Below are 16,348 nucleotides of genomic sequence, written 5' to 3'. Positions count from 1 at the left end.
CAATACAAACTAACTATGTGATCTTACTAAATTCTGGATGACGTGAGGGAGAAAACCCTTGTACTCTTCTCACAAGTCCTCGTAGCACGGGGCCAGGTGCTGAGCACTGAATAATTGGACAAGTATGGTAAGGTCGACAAACAGCAAACCTCGTGAAAGCTGCTTAGTTGAGCTCATTAGGAATCATTGACTTTTTTCATTATCTTTCTTGGTAAAGAAAATAAAAATCTACATTTAGAACCGCTTTGATAACTGATAATTCTTCATCTGGTATTGTTCAGTAGCAAATGTAATTGTTTCACTTACAATATTGGGAAAACTTTCTAGACGGAAAGTTCTTCAAGCAAGCATAGAAATAGGGCCAAATTTAAATATGGGAACACATAAAAATACACTTATTCATTTGGTGCCCAAGAAAGAATGCTCTGACCAAGAACAACACACAAGGTTTTAGAAATATGTGATGGCAGAAAATCATAAGGCAGCTTTGTTTTATGACCACAAGTGGTTGTAAAGACATTTCTTATTATTTAAGTTATTTTCTATAAATCTAGTAATATTCTTAAATTATCTCTTATTGAAAGAATGGAAATAAATGCAATAGTTTTCAGAAATGTTTTGGCATTTCTTGAGTATGTACTTTGTAACTTAATCTCACAAAATTTTTAAACTCATACTGAAATATATAAAAATATGTTCCTTATGGTCAATATTAATTTCACAGTCGTTTTGTATTAGGTGCATAATAAACAGATTGCGTGGTCATCATTCCAGCTGTTAATACTAGCAATACCTAGTTTATAGCAAAAGTCTTTCTTTTGCTTTTTTTTTTTTAAGATTTATTTTTATTGGAAAGGCAGGTATACATAGAGGAGGAGAGACAGAGAGGAAGATCTTCCACCCCATTTTACTCCCCAAGGACCACAACAGCTGGAGCTGAGCCAATCCGAGGCCAGGAGCCCGGAGCTTCTTCCAGATTTCCCACATAGGTGCAGGGTCCCAAGACTATGAGCCATCCTCGACTGCTTTCCCAGGTCACAGCAGGGAGCTGGATAGGAAGCGGGGCATCTGGGATTAGAACTGGCACCCATATGGGATCCCAGCCCATGCAAGGTAAAGGCTTTAGCCACTAGCCTATCATGTCAGGCCCGCCTTACTTTTCCTTTTTAAGCATTTACTTACTTGAAATTCAGTGTGACTCACACACACACATACACACAAAGAGACAGAGAGATCTCCCAGCTGATGGTCTACACCCCAAGTATCAGCTACGGTCAGGACTAGGACAGACCAAAGCCAGGTGCTAGAAACTCCATCTGTCTCCTACAAGGGTGCAGGAATGCAAGTACTTGGGCCAGCACCTGCTGCCTCTAAGATACATCAGCAGGAAGCTGGTTCAGACTGATACCGCCGGGTCTTGACCCAGAGACTCTGATATGGCACATGGGGGCTCAAACTATGGCTACAAAGCGTACATCTTCACTTTATTTTAAATTTTAACCAAATCAAGGTGGGCATTTGAGGCAGTGGCTAAGACACCACTTGGGAAGCCTGCATTGCATCAGAAGGCTTGCACTGGAATCCCAGCTCTGGTCCAGACCACAGCTTCCCGTGGACGTGCATCCTGGGAAGGAGGAAGGGCTTGGATCCTTGCCTCTCCTGCACAACATCTAAACTGAGTTCTGCTTTCTTCATTTTTTAAAAGATTTATTTTTATTGCAAAGTCAGATATACAGAGAGGAAGATCTTCCATCCGATGATTCACTCCCCAAGCGACTGCAACAGCTGGTGCTGCGCCAATCCGAAGCCAGGAGCCAGGAACCTCCTCCAGGTCTTCCACATGGGTGCAGAGTCCCAAGGCTTTGGGCAGTCCTCGACTGGTTTCCCAGGCCACAAGCAGGGAGCTGGATGGAAAGTAGGGCTGCTAGGATTAGAACCGGTGCCCATATGGGATCCCGGCAGGTTCAAAGTGAGGGCTATAGCCATTAGGCCATGGCAGCGGGCCCATGCCTTCTTCATTTTTATTTGGCTCGTCCCTGGCTGTTGTTGGCATTTGGGAAATGAAGCAGTGGAAGCAGACGGATGTCTCCTTAAGTCTGTGCCTTCCAAAGCATCAAGGAATCAGTCATTTATTTTAAATTAGAAATTAGATTAAGGTTACTTAACTATGACGCCAAATTTTTGGAAGTTATTTCTTTCAAAGAGCTTTGTTCATGCCTAGGAAATTTTTGAAGAAAAAGTCCCGGGGAGACCTGCAGCTTTGTCCGCGTGCTGATCTGAGCCTGCCAGTGCAGCCGAGGTGGCACTCCCTGAGAAACACGCACACAGCTCACTCTGCAGGGCGACCAGGCATGAAGGGATTTTTATAAGCAACACCTTCCAGAGAAAGGGACAGCTATGAAACTGTTGTTAAAATTAAACAATTTCATTTGCTTGTAGGCACGAAGTGACGGAATGTGTCTGCTTTGGTTTTCTTCGTTGAACCTTCTGTGTGAACCCGCTGCGCTGGCCTTTCTTCTCTGAGTCTCACCCCGCATCTGTGATGCACCAGCCCATTCTGGCTGTCCTGGCGTGCTAGTGAGCAGAACTCGGTGTCTACACTCTATCAGTGATGCCACCCTTCTCCTACCCACCCACCCCCGGTCCAAACTGGCTTATCAGGAACACAACTTCAAGGGCAAATATAATATAAATTGCTTTGCAAAACTCTTGGCACAGTTTTGTTAGACATACAAGAACAAGTGTGAAAAAAAATTAGTGTAGTCAGGTTTGGGAGTAACAATTTTGAGTCTTCCCAAATCTTGTGTATTTTATGACTGAAAATCACGGCTGCAGCAGCATCATATTAATGAGGACATACCTGATACTGTCCATGTGCCACGTCCAATTCTCAGAAATTCCTGCAGATTAATGCAGACATGTCTCAGGAACTAAGTGATCTGAATGATTCAGGAAAACAAGACGCTTACAGACTGAGCAGGTTGGCCAATCTACCTAGCCAGTAAGCGGCAGTGTTGGGATAGGAATTGAGGACAAAACTTCTTTATTCTTTAGGGCACATGGTTATAGTTGCACAAAAATTCTTGCAGTTGATATCATGAACATATAATTGGAATCACTGTGATGGTGAACATTTGTTCAGAACAACTGTAAGTAACAGAAAGCTACAATATTTAATAGCATTTCTGTTGAAAAAAGTCTGAGTAGATTGCAAATATGGGATAATATTAAACGTTCAAAACTCACATGATTTAAATTTGATAGTTACATTTTTCATGTAAATTTAAATTACTAGGAAAATGTCCTAGATAATTAGAAATCTGTGGCAAAGTTTGCATTCAACTCCACTTGTCCAGAAGACGAAGCATTCCATGCTTCCAAGTTGATGATTCTTTAATCAAGCATCACTTGCATATTAATAATCCCACTCACACTCTGTCCATCCACTCCTGGGGTGGAGGAAGAGTGCTGGTGAGCCTGACCTTCCCTTTCCCTTGGTACGTAGGCAGCTGGAGAGAGGGAACTACACATGTAGCAGTGAGGAAGGTAGAACTACATCAACAAAATGCACTAGGAATGCCTTTGTTTGCTTTTTTTTTTTTTTTGCTTTTTCCTCAAAGAACACAATTTTCTTTTCTACTTCAAGAATGTATGTACAGTTTTAAAAATTGAAGAGAATGTATTATTAAACATAAAAATCTATAAGCTAAAACTGAAACAGATACACTGAGGTCTCCAAAGGAAAATCACAGGCATTTTCCAAAATATCACAGCTCACTCAGCAGAGGAATCAAACGCATCTCTGCACATCCTGAGACAAAACATATTCACCTGCTAAAATGATACAGTCATCCTTCCATTGCCTGCCATTCAAACAAGTTAGTAGTAAAAGTCTTATTTGTTGTCTCAGTGAGTAGTAACTTTTATTACTTTAGATTCTTTGCCAAATTATTTCTTGATGTGGCTTGGAGGCTATAGTAAAGGCCCAGGACAGGATACCAGAAAAATAACTCTGTTGGCACCATTTTACTATTGGCTCTGAAATGGGGAAAGAGGTGGAATTTTTGGAGCATCTGGGATAAGGATACACGTAGAAAGGAAGGTGGGCTTGTTTTTGGTAGCAGCTTTGCTCTCCTGGATATTTTGGGCCAACAGTGGAATGCCCAAGTGTCCACCTGTGAGTGCTTCTTATCTCATTCAACTTGCACTTCCCCATTCGTGGTTGACCAAGGGAAGAGCTCATCCACAGGCAGACACAGGGAGTGCAGGGCTCAGCTAGTGACCCCAGATAACTTCTGTGGAATCACAAAGACCAGAGTTGGGGCATGGAGGCGGCCTTCTGAGCCATGGAAGGGGTAGACATGGAGGTGTTGACACAGAGGGAGCGACAACCACACGAAGGACATGAGACCTTAGGGACATTCATTTCCAAGCTGTGAGATGACCAAGGAGGTAGCCTTACCCGGGCCTTCTGCTCCATTTCTAGCATTAATCTTTCATGCTGCTCAGCTATGGCCAGTGTCGCAGAATGCACCTTCTGATAGATCATTTCTCCTTCCCTTGTTTGAAAAGTGAACAGTCCTTCTCCTGTGTCACACATTCTGTGAGAACAGAGACAGGGAGAGAGTTGGGTCTTCACATATTCAAGTGTACAACAATTTTCCACGCTAAAGATCTGCCACCCTCGAGCTCCCTCCTCCTTGGCTTTCACAGGAAGTTAAAAAGCAGATTTACCTGTGACAAAACAGCCAACTCATGTTCAAATGGTGTGCAAGATTGGGAAGAGGATGGAAATATTTACAACAGTATCAAGAACAGGCCAAAGTGCCCCAAATGGTGTCTTAGTCACTGTGCCAGAAGCCTGCCCCGAAAATATATTTTAGTTACCATTTACTCAAACCAGCTTTAAAAAATAACTCACAGCCTTCAAAGTCATCCAATATCGGTCGATATCAATGCTCATATTGGGTCATCATTGCTATGCTGCTGGCTTTCAAGGTACATCATCAAAAGGTTTGCAGGTGATAATATTGACATATTCATGAGGCTACACTATTTCTTGCAGCACCAAAAGGATTTTGGATTCTTCCTTTGATTCTCAAAGGTGTTTTCAGCCGAAAAGAAATGTCTCAGGAGGCTCCAGACATTACAGAGGCTGCGGCTGGGATCCCGCAGGGCCTCATCGAGCCAGCACTTAGCTTCTGCGAGAGAGATCTTAATAAAATTCACACAGCGTGAAATGGAAAGTCTAGGGGAAAAATGAAGAGTTTTCACAAACTGAAACAAATGAGCTTTCTTTGTTGAGTCAGAAGAGAAAGGAAATGCAGCAGCAGTGAAATTGTGGGGAAGCAGTAAGGGCACTTCGGGGTGGGTTTTGTTCACTGTCACACAAACAGTTAGCCTTGGGAAATCAGATAAGAAAGGCCAACATCGCTTCATACTCAGTGCTGGTGAAGCCCCAGTGCCTGTCCATTTCTTGGGGCTTAATGCAGTTCAGGAAGACAGAATGAATGCCTACAGTAGGTATTATTTCTTCTCAGCTTCTGAAATAAAAGCCACTGCAAACTTTATTTTGTAATAAAAAATGCATTTAAAATATTAGCATGAAAAGCAAGGAAACTAATTAAAAGGAGTTCCTTCTTGAATGTTTGCATCCAAGCCATGCTTATGGTGCTGCCTTCAGCACAACAGGTAGGCTCGTGTTAGTGATTTTGTCAGGATGGGAGAAGAAATGTGGATCTCTGGTGTTCCTTGGAGGCGAGCAGGGGACAGTCCTTGTCTGTTTGGGCTGTCTGGTGGTAGAAGGCCCACATGAGGAGAAAGACAGGTGTAGACGGCTTGATTGCTCTGGAGATGTGGTCCACAGTCAGAACTGCACTTGCTATTCTGACAACTGAATCACTGGGCCACCTGTGGCTTATGTGCACACGAGGGGTGGCAAGTCACTGACCTAAGAATTCTCTCCAAGGGAACACTTTGAGGACATGCAGTAGAGGATGACACATGGAATCCAAATGTATAAAATGAAAACTCTCTTACGTGCAGCTGTTTTTAAAGATTATGCTTTACGAAATGAAAGGTTAGAAAGAGAAAAATAGGACAGAATAGGAAAATAATCACAGGAACCCTTCCCTTAATATGGAAAGTGCTAAAATGAAAGTGTGATTACTTCAAATCTGTGGACTTTCTTGTTAGCCACATGCATATTCTTCAATTGCATTTACTTTGTGAAAAAGTGCAAATATAGATATTTGTTTACTCTGACCCCAAACTAGAATTCTGTGGATATGAACAGATAGTGACGTGTTTATTGATATAAAATTAATGCTTTCTTGATGCTGACTACATTCACTCCGAGAATGCTTGAGTTCAAACCCTGCCAGAGTGACTGCTTCCGTTTCCCTCTAACACTGAGCACCGTGGGAGGGAGCAGGTGATGCCCCAGCAGCTGGCTCTCCCTCCCGCCTGGGAGACACGGGCAATGAGCTCCTGGATATCTATCCCCGCCCCTGCCACTCCTTTCTTCTTCCTTTCCTTCCATCCTCCCTTCCTCTGTGTGTGTATTTCTCTGTATTTCTACATATTTATATTTCTGTCTGCTTCTCATATAACTGAAATTAGTCAGTATTTAAAAAATAGAATAAAATGTTGAAGACTATATCTTTCTACGCTGAGGAACAGTCTAGAGACTCATGAAAGTTCTAGTTGGTAAGAGGAACTGACACACTTATTTCCTGTATTTTTTGACACTTTGATATAAGGGAAGTGTTCGTAGTACGGAGAGCACCAGTTTCAATCATTATTTCATGGCCTGTCACATAGATTTACCTCCTATGTTTCAAGTCAGCACTATGAGCCAGGAAGTATATTGGACAGGGGGATGAAAGGGAGTGGACAAGGCTTCTGGCTCATTGCCTCAAGGCTCTCCAGGTGACGGAGGCAGAAACCACAGCTCTGCTGCCACTGCCAAGCACGGAGCTTGAGAAAACTAGCAGAGGAATAAATGGGGAAACGTGCTTCATCAATTAGCTCCCAGTCTGTGAAATTAGAGCAACAGGACTTCGTCCTAGGTTTGCTTTATTTATTTATTTTTCAAATAAATAACCAAGTATCACATGTGATCATGGATGGGTGAATTCAGTTGAGCCCTAACCCTGCACATGGCAAGAAAAGCCTTTTGCAGAAAGCGCCCTGGCCTGCACCTGCAGCACCATCCTGGGCCTTCAGAACCTGCTGGCTGTCTCTGTGTGTGTGACGCCTTGGCCTGTGCTCTCTGGGTTTGTCCAGACAACTGATCCCAACCATGTGACTTAGGCTCCCAGTGAGTGGGAGACAGAAACACTGACGTCTGAGTCTTGGAGGTGATGTGTGCCTACAGAGGGTCCCCTGCGAGAGACCTTGAACACAGAGCAGGGCAGCTGCCTTGATGGACAGCACTTTGCAGGTGTTACCACTCACCACATGTCATCCGTGTTGCATACAGACAAGAGGTAGTGAGAAAGCATGCAGATCTCTGCCCTTGAAGAAAACTGAGCTTAAATCAGGTGCTCCACTATTCATGGCTCCAGTGCTTGCCTTCAAGGGGGAGAGTGTCCTGACCAACAGTGACCTGGAGTGTTTCAGCTGCAAAAAAACCCCTCACTAACCTGACTGGAGACCACTGGCCTCCTTTCCTGCATTTATGCCTCAAACTTCGTTCTTTGCGAAGGGATGACTTCAAAATCTCACTCATCTTCCCAGCACATAAGCAAAAGAAATGCTCCAAGTGGGAAGTCACGGAGACACTGCATTTTCACAAAGTGACAATGGACCCTCAACAATCCTGTATGTATCCACGTAAAATTCTGCTATAGATGAAATAGTTGACAGTTACCAGTACTGTCCATTTCACAGCTGTATAATTTTATTCTCATCTTAAGATTTGCAATACTGTGAGTGCTTCTCATAACCACATATTTATCCTTCATGTGCCTAGAAATTTTAAACTCTCAGCAATGGAGTAGAACTGGAGGAAGTTACTGAGCACAAACTGATGCTTCTATTTAGGAATTAAAATTTAATGTAAGGTGGACTATGTCAGCAAGTGGATTCTGGAGAGACTTCATTGTGCTTGGAATGGTGAGACAGGCAGCAATTCGGAACTGTTAAACTGTCAAAACCACCTGAACAGTGTCCTTGGAGCATGCCTCACGTCGGGGACCCTAGGATGGGTGGGATGCTGGGTGGGGCTTCTCCCTTTATTTCTCCCCTCTCACCCCTGATCTAGAAATAATAATAATAATAATGTGGAAACAATGGTCTTATCCACTTTCCTGTAGCCCTTGACCCTTTGTGCCCTAACCAACTATATAAAGATTATAAAAACAAAATAATAAGTAATTTAAAAAAAGAAAGCAAAAGGAATGTCAAACTAGGATACAAATTAAAAAGGGAGAAAAAGAAAGGCAGATAAGTAAATGTGTCTCTGTGAAGTTTTACTTCTTTTTGTTGAAGAAAGAAATAACATCAAAAAGCAAATTAAAATAGGCAAGATATTTGAAATGTATAGCATTGATCATGTCTAATGCATAAAATAAATATGATGTCAGCACTTTTAGTTCCTTTCTGAAAAGACTGCCTGAGCATTCAATGAGTTAATGTAAGTAAATAAAACCATTATTTACTAACTACCATTACCATCATTATCACCACTATTACTGAAGTCGTTTCGTGTGTACAATTTCTGGTTAAATGAAAGGGCAAGGTGAAAGTAACTCTTACAGTGAAAATAGCACACACAAGAAAGTATGTGGTACAAAGTTGTGCACTGGGGGAGGAAGACGTTCAAGGACTCAGCTCTCAAAGAACATGAAGATGGTGGTTTATACTATTTCCGGAGGGGAAGGGAAACGGGTAGGGCAAAGCAACAACTCTTCTGTAAGTCAGCCAATAAAATAATACAGCTGTGTTATTAACATGATTGAGCGAACTGAAATTAACACATTCCATTTTATAGGAAGGCTTCACAAGACTCTCACAGGGCTGTTGTGAAAATGTGCTGCCGGAACCAAAATTGTAAAATATTTAACTGAAACACGCACAGTATAGGCAGTAATGCATGAGCACACGCTTAACTTCTTCCAGTGCAGTGCAGACATCTGGTCTGATCTTCAGGAGGCTCATCTTGGCAGAGTTCTGCTTTGTAATGTGCTGAGATAATGACAATGGCAATTACAACAGCAGTGATACCAGCCAGCAATCACGGAGCACAGACTAACGCATCTAACGAGACGATGCAGGTGTATGCCCCACATCACTGAGCCTCAGAGCATCCTGCGAGGCACTGCTTCCCCCTGAACGTGCAGCATAGTCTGAAGTATGGTAAAGAACTTGAGCAAGGAGCTGACCCGTGACCTGACTCCAGCCACTGGGATTTGGGAGGATTAATTTATAATCGCTAAGCTAGACTGCACCTACCAAGATGAGAAGCAGAAAAACTAGCATAACTGTCAGCATGGTGCTTTCCGTAGTGGGAAGATAGCCTGATAGGTAACTTGGGGTAAAATTGTTTTGAAGGTTCTCTCTGCCCTTGCAGGTTTCCCCAGTGAAAATGCACACAGTGACGGGGATTAAATCTTGCCTGGATGCCCAGCCTTCCCTCAAGTCCTTCACAGGTAATGACAGATCTTAGAACATCTCTGAATCTTGCCTGAGAGACTTTTTGGTCTCAAGTGCTCAGTGCATACACCTTTGGGTGGCTGGTTTTGGCTGATTTCACCAAAAAAAGTTGAGCAGCTCATACTCAGCTAGGAATCTTGGTTTTAGTTCAGGCTCTACAATAGCTGAGCTTTGTGAAATGTCATATGATCCTCTATAAAGTTATGTTTTTAAAAGGAAGAATTGTTCGAAATGATCTCTAAGGTACAGATTTCTTCCAAAAACCCAGACTTCCACCTACATATCTAATGTGGCAGAAGCATGATCATATTAATTAAAATACATTTTTATTTTCTTCCATATTTTCCAAGTTATTTGGTTCAATTTACTTTCTGTTACTGTCAGATTTTTTTTTTTTAGTGTTTCTTGAAATAAAAAAAAATCATTCTAAAAGGCAGAGTCAAAGAGAGATGGGTAGAATTATCCTTCACCTGTTGGTTCATTGCCCTCTCCACCCCACCCCCACAGATGCCCACCATGGCCAGAGCAGCACAGGGCAAAATCAGGAGGTTGGGGAACAATCCAAGCCACCCCCTGAGTGGCAGAGGCTCCTGTCCTTCACCACCTGTGCTTCTCAGGGTTGCATTAGAAAGAGGCTGAGTCAGAAGAGGAGCTGGAACTCAAACCCAGCACTCTGATATGGGATGCAAGCATCCTACATTGGAAACACCTGCTTCTCTTTGTTTCTGAACTGAAAAAGAAATGCAGCTGGTCTCACTGGAACAGTCTAAAGTTGTGGCTTTAGCAGGCAATTCAAAGGTACATATGTAACATATGTAAGATGTGCGCCAAAATTTAAAGTTGAGCCACCTAGCAAAGATGCAAAGTTAGTCACAAGACTTTAGTTGCTACTTAATGACCTTAATACATGTTCACAAAATAACATTATACATATAATTATATGCATAGATTTCATGTTAATATGGGATTAATGTAAAACACCATTTAAAAGACACACAACTAATTTTATATTCATGCTATGTGTTTGCCTCCCAGAGAATTCAATGCATGTATACTGGGTACTCTTTCAAGACTAGGAATTTCAGTAGTTTTACATCTCATGCATCCAATACACTCCACAAATGTCAGTCGAACTGACTTGAAATTACTCATGCATTTACTATTGGATTGTTTCCAAATAGTTACCAAAATGAAATGTAGAAGATAGGGAACATTTTAAAAAATGGTATAATGGTGCCAGTATAGTCATCTGAATGTGACAGAAGAATAATAATTTTAGCTGATGCACACTTGTTCTATTTTTAAATTGATTGAAGGAGTCTGTGAGTATATTATATGAAACAGCTGCAGATAAAGAGGCCAACACATTTTCCTGGGGAAGGACTAATAACAAGTAAAGCTTATGGTTCGGAAATCTCTACAGTTTAACAGGCAGCTAGTATTTAGTTACTGAATTAGTAGTTATGCATATCCTCACTATTTTTAAGAACCGAAACTAAGAGCATTACATTCCCTCGGGGCTTAAGAACAGATAATCAGGGTTTGAAAATTATATTTCTCCCTCTTTTTGGCTTAAAAGAGAGTTAATTAAGTAATTTTTAATCATGTAAAAGATGCTTTCAGTGTTTAAACTCATTATACAGCAAAGTGTTAGGTTATAATCAAAAGAGGAAAGTTAAGATTATACTTGAGGAGCTGGTGTTTTGGTGTAGTGAGTCAAATCAACCCTGTCAGGTGACTTGAGTCCTGGCTGCTCCCTGCAAACGAGCCTGAACAAGCAGCAGCAAAGGGCCCAAGCGCTTGCGCCTGGCCACCCACCTACACCCACAGGGCTTCAGCCCCACGCAGTCCCGGCTACTGGGAGCACTTCCACCAGCAGATGGAAGATCTTCTCTCTCTCTCTTTTTGTAACCTTGCCTTTGAAATAAATAGGTAAAATCTCCTTAAAGTATTATTTTACTGAGCTTATACTGATGAAGACTTGCCTTTTCTTAAGTTACACATATTTGTTAATATGAATCAGGTATCTTATATTTTTATTTTCTGAGATAATCATATTATTATTATTATTATTTTGATTTATTTATTTTATTGGAAATTTAGATTTACAGAGAGAAGGAGACACAGAGAGAAAAATCTTCCATCCACTGATTTACTCTCAGATGGCCAAACAACCTGAGCTGAGCAGAACCAAAGCCAGAAAGCAGGAGCCTCCTCAATCCCCCACATGGGTGCAGGTTCTCAAGGCCTTGGACACCCTCTACTGCTTTTCCAGGATACAGGCAGGATGCTGAATGGGAAATGGAACAGCTGGGACATGAGCCGGCTCCCATATGGTATCTCGGTGCTTGTAAGGTGAGGATTTAGCCATTGAGCCATCATGCTGGGCTCCATCATATCATTTTTTCAGTGGAAATTATAAAATTTTTAAAGTCACATTTTAGAAAAGCACAGACATCGATAAGTTCTCTTATTATTGAGATCTGCCTGGACTCTCAGCGTACAGAGAGAAGGCGCTAGGTTAGCATGTAGGGTTTTGAATGTGTGTCCTAAAGGTTCCAATGTGAGAGCTTGGTCTTCACGGCAGGGATGCTTGAGAGACTGGGCCTGGAGGGAGTCGTGCGGCTGACACTTCCCCATGCTCTGGCTTCTCATTCCGCCACACAGTCTCTCACTTGTGCACTTGTACACAACTATAGACTAAGGCGTCCTCCCTAAAACTGCTCTGATGCCAATATCACACGAGAAAACCTCCAGTACTGTAAGGCTAATTATCTCCTCCTCTTTATCAAGTTGTCTAGTCTCAGGGGCCTCATGATGGTAACAGCAAATGAACTAACAGAAAGGAAGGATAATCCAGCAGAGTTAAGGAGCCATTTTCTGTTCCCCAACGAAGGTGCAGCACAGTAGGATTTGGGGGTGATTAGGTAGGACAAGAATTCTTCAGTGTGATGATCAACATGCTTTAGTCAGTATCTTTAATACCTTTGTCTACTGAGAAAATATTGTGGACTTTCCCCCTCATCTACTGAAAACTTTTATTTAACTTTAGGGAAATCACAGCAAAAGAAACATGAAGTCAATACTTTGCTTCTGAATTTGAAAATAGAATTTGAGTCATTAGCCTGACAGATTTTATGAATTTCCAAAAGCTAGATCTAGACAACTCAATCAATTTCACTATGAATCATGACTACAGAGAAACTGGAGTTGATTACAAAATGATTCTGTGGCTGGTGGGGCTGCGGCCTGGAAAGAGGTGAGAAAAGGGTCAGAAAGCAGTGTAGTGGTGCATCTGGGGAGTTGAGAAGGCAGGAAAGCCAAAGCAGCTGGGTTCCAGAGAGGCACCTTGGGGTTCTGATCCTGACTGCTTGGTGCCTTCATCTAGAAATCACTCAGTTCACACTGGAGTGGAGAAGAAAAGGGTGTAAAGACTCTACAAATAAGGGAAATAACTGGGTCAGTGGTGCCAGCGAGGCTGCCAGGATATCCTCCCCAGGAGCCCAGGAGCATGGCCACCTGCCAGAAGAGGCCAGGCTGGAAGATACCACATCAGTCAGAGTGAAGATCTCAGGTCCCTGCCACTTTGTAAGGTCATGAAAGTTTTCATGTACCCAAACATCAAACTGAGTAAAATGGTTTCCCAGCATAAGGCCAAGAGGAATCCCCTAAAATGGGTAAATTAAAACGGGAAGTTAAGATTGAGGGAATGTTAGAGAATAAAAGCTTTACACTTTCTACTGAGTGTGTGAAATGACTGAGTCTGCACTGCACACAGAACATGTGCATTTTCACATGGCGACATTTCCACCTTCTCTATGAAAATTAATTGGCGATGGGTTCTTTTACATGTGAGGTCATATTTAAAGAGTTTTCTGGTCAGAGCTACATTTTCTTGATGAACTTGAGAGAAAAATATGTTTTTTTAAGATTCTGTTGACACTTCCACCACATAGCTCCTTCCTGGGCCCTCCATCCATGTCAGTGTGCGGAGTGAACCATGTGTTATTTTGGATTAGTGGCACCACCAGAGAGGCTCCAGCCATTGTCAGAAAGCCAGGGAAAGAGCCCAAACCCCAAACTTGCCCTCTGCTGGCTATGTATAATGACAGCAGGGGACTTCCAACAGTGTTGGGGGAAAACAGAAATAAATACCTTTTGGTCTATGACTTCCTGGTCTTTTGTTGTTTCCTTTTTGTGTTCTTTCATTTTATTCATTTGTTCTTCCATTTCATTTGGGATATCTACTTCTCCATGGCTACCTCTGCTTCCAGGTTAGGATTGATTTGCTCTTTGCAGTGAGGGTCAGCCCAGCGGGCCACAGTGAGTCACAGAGGTTTTGAGTATGTAAAACCAGAAATCAATACTCTTTTTGGTCACCAACCTTCTATTCAGTCTCCCTGTTTAGCCTGGGCACCCACCAGCTCTGTGCTGTACGAATGGAATGGTACGGACTGCTTCTTCAATGTGTCTTAATTTAATTGCTTCTTGTTCTGATTCTTAGTGGGTTTTAGGGTATGATTGTCCTTGATGGTCTGGGCAGTTTCTCTGGTGCTTCTAAAATGAACACAAAGATTTGAAGCTCTTGATTTCTATGATTTTTTGAGGTTCTCTGGGTCAAGTGAATAACAACATTTTCACAGATCACCTAAAGCCACTTACAGAAAGAGCAAAATTTGTTATTTCTAAATCACTGCATTCAAGGTATTTTGTGACGGCAGCCCAACTGGTTCCAACAATACAGGAAGAATCACCAGTCCAAGCAAAATAATGCAGATACAGAAACAAGCGCTAAGTGCTCTCATACGTGCAAACCATAGTTATATGTTAGAGTTGCCCAATGAACTAAGAGAGTGCCAAGCAACAAAGAAAACGTCAGCACATTAACTGAAATTAAGGCAGGAACAAAAGCAAATGCCATGTGTTCTCTCATAATCTGGATTAATACTAGTGATTAGTACAGGCTTGAAGGGGGAACGAGGGCTGCAGGGAGGCTAGCTAACATGCACTGAATGCAGAAGTAACAAGTGCTGTATTGACAGCACAAGGCAACTACATCTGACAACACTTGATCTTAGCCAAAAGGCCAAGAAGTGATAATGCCAGAAGTGATACCAGAGAGACTTGAAGACAAGAAGTGATAATGCCAGAAGTGATACCAGAGAGACTTGAAAGAGATGGGGCTGTAAGCTCCAAGCACAAAGAAAAGATAAGAAAACAAAGTACAGTGGCTTGATTTGATTGACTTACTCTGCATCTTTTGTTAAAGTGTTTTATGGTGTCGTAAGTGTTATAAAACGATCCCAGAATTCTACAGTAATAAAAACTAGAGAAAAGGAGAAAAACTATGAAAAGTATCAAGGACAAGACATATTTGGTCATTAGAATCTTGTTTGGTCATTCACAACTGAAATTAGAAGAGAATGAATTAGCAGGCTTAAAACTATGTGTTAGAAGACGACAGTTCTGATAAGACATGGGGGGAACTAGATGGAATGTGACAGCAAGAGAGGCACAGCAAGCAAGCAGGAGGCTAAGACCCAAAACAATTAAGGAGAAAGGGCCAGCAGTCAAATGCTGATAAAAATCTACATGAGTGAGTGGAGAGTGGAGAGCAGGGATATTCAAACAGTACTTTTTCAGTGAGTGAGACAGATATATACTCTGAGAGGAGGAAAAATCACGGGAGCCATCAGGAAGCAAGCGAAGATAAGGATGAGTAAACAGGATCCACTTTAAACAGAAAAATTATCCCAAAGTTCCATCCTCAGCCCAGTCTTCCTCATTTGCCGTGCAGCCCACAGCCCTGGCTGAGGATGCAACTCCTGAGACCAGCCACCGTTCCCCACGCAACGACTGAAGCTGGGGTACACGGTGTCACAGCCCAGGGTCAGCTGTCAAGCTGTGGCTGGAGAGAAGCAGCAAGACAAAGGTGTGGAGTCTCTTCCCACTGCTTCCGCTCTCCTCTCTGTTTTTTCTGATACCTAGTGTAGTTCATTTTGTTTATTTGGAGTTCAAATGATTTCTGATCATGGTTGATGGCGCCCATATTTTGCATCAACACTCCAGAAGATTCTTCTTCACATTTACATTTGAATCCCTGCTTTTAGACAAGCCCAGCATGGTTTTTGCTCCGCCACGCCTGGGAGACAGCCAAGCACTCCGGAGAACCTTCTTCAAAGTGAGCCAAATTCTCATTAGCTCATTTAGTTATTCAGCATTTGATGATCTGCCATTTATTCTGTGCAAGACACTCTGCCCAGCCAAGTGGTAGCTTTACTGTGGTGGACGGCAACTGAGAAAGCCGGCAGCCCGAGTCAGCTCCTTCCTGGCGTGCGCATTGACTCCGCCATGGCCAGGCCAGCGCATCCCCATGACTGGACTCACATTTTTCCATATGCCCAGAAATATCTTTGGTTGCTAATTAAACAGCTTCAAGAGAATTGGGACTCAAGGTAGGAGTGAATGAATCACTTTTAAAACTGAGAAGCCTTAATGGATACAGAGGTCTGATGTTATGGAGAGGATCAGTTCAACTATTTGGAACGGAGAGCCACTAGAAGGTCAATAGTTTTGTAAGCCAGTGAGCCTCAAAGTGGCACACGCTTCTCCCCGGGGGTCAGGGGGAAAAGGAGACACAGTGCTCCTACATGGCAACCGACAGCAATGAGCATCCCAATGGTGCTGGCCT

General features: G+C 42.5%; 1 protein-coding gene across 1 annotated transcript in view; it reads right to left on the bottom strand.

The window, feature by feature from the left end:
• Nucleotides 1–16,348, bottom strand: part of DOK6 (docking protein 6) — a 300,236-nt gene that overhangs the window by 67,189 nt on the left and 216,699 nt on the right. The window contains exon 6 of the mRNA XM_040985108.1: nt 4,463–4,601. Coding sequence (XP_040841042.1) covers nt 4,463–4,601 — 139 coding nt within the window. The remainder of the gene's footprint in view (nt 1–4,462; nt 4,602–16,348) is intronic.

This window comes from Ochotona curzoniae, unplaced genomic scaffold (assembly GCF_017591425.1).
Source record: "Ochotona curzoniae isolate NIBS_2020 unplaced genomic scaffold, NIBS_Ocur_1.0 contig_43, whole genome shotgun sequence".
NCBI classification, from domain to species: Eukaryota; Metazoa; Chordata; class Mammalia; order Lagomorpha; family Ochotonidae; genus Ochotona; species Ochotona curzoniae.
This window is presented reverse-complemented; position numbering and strand designations above follow the sequence as displayed.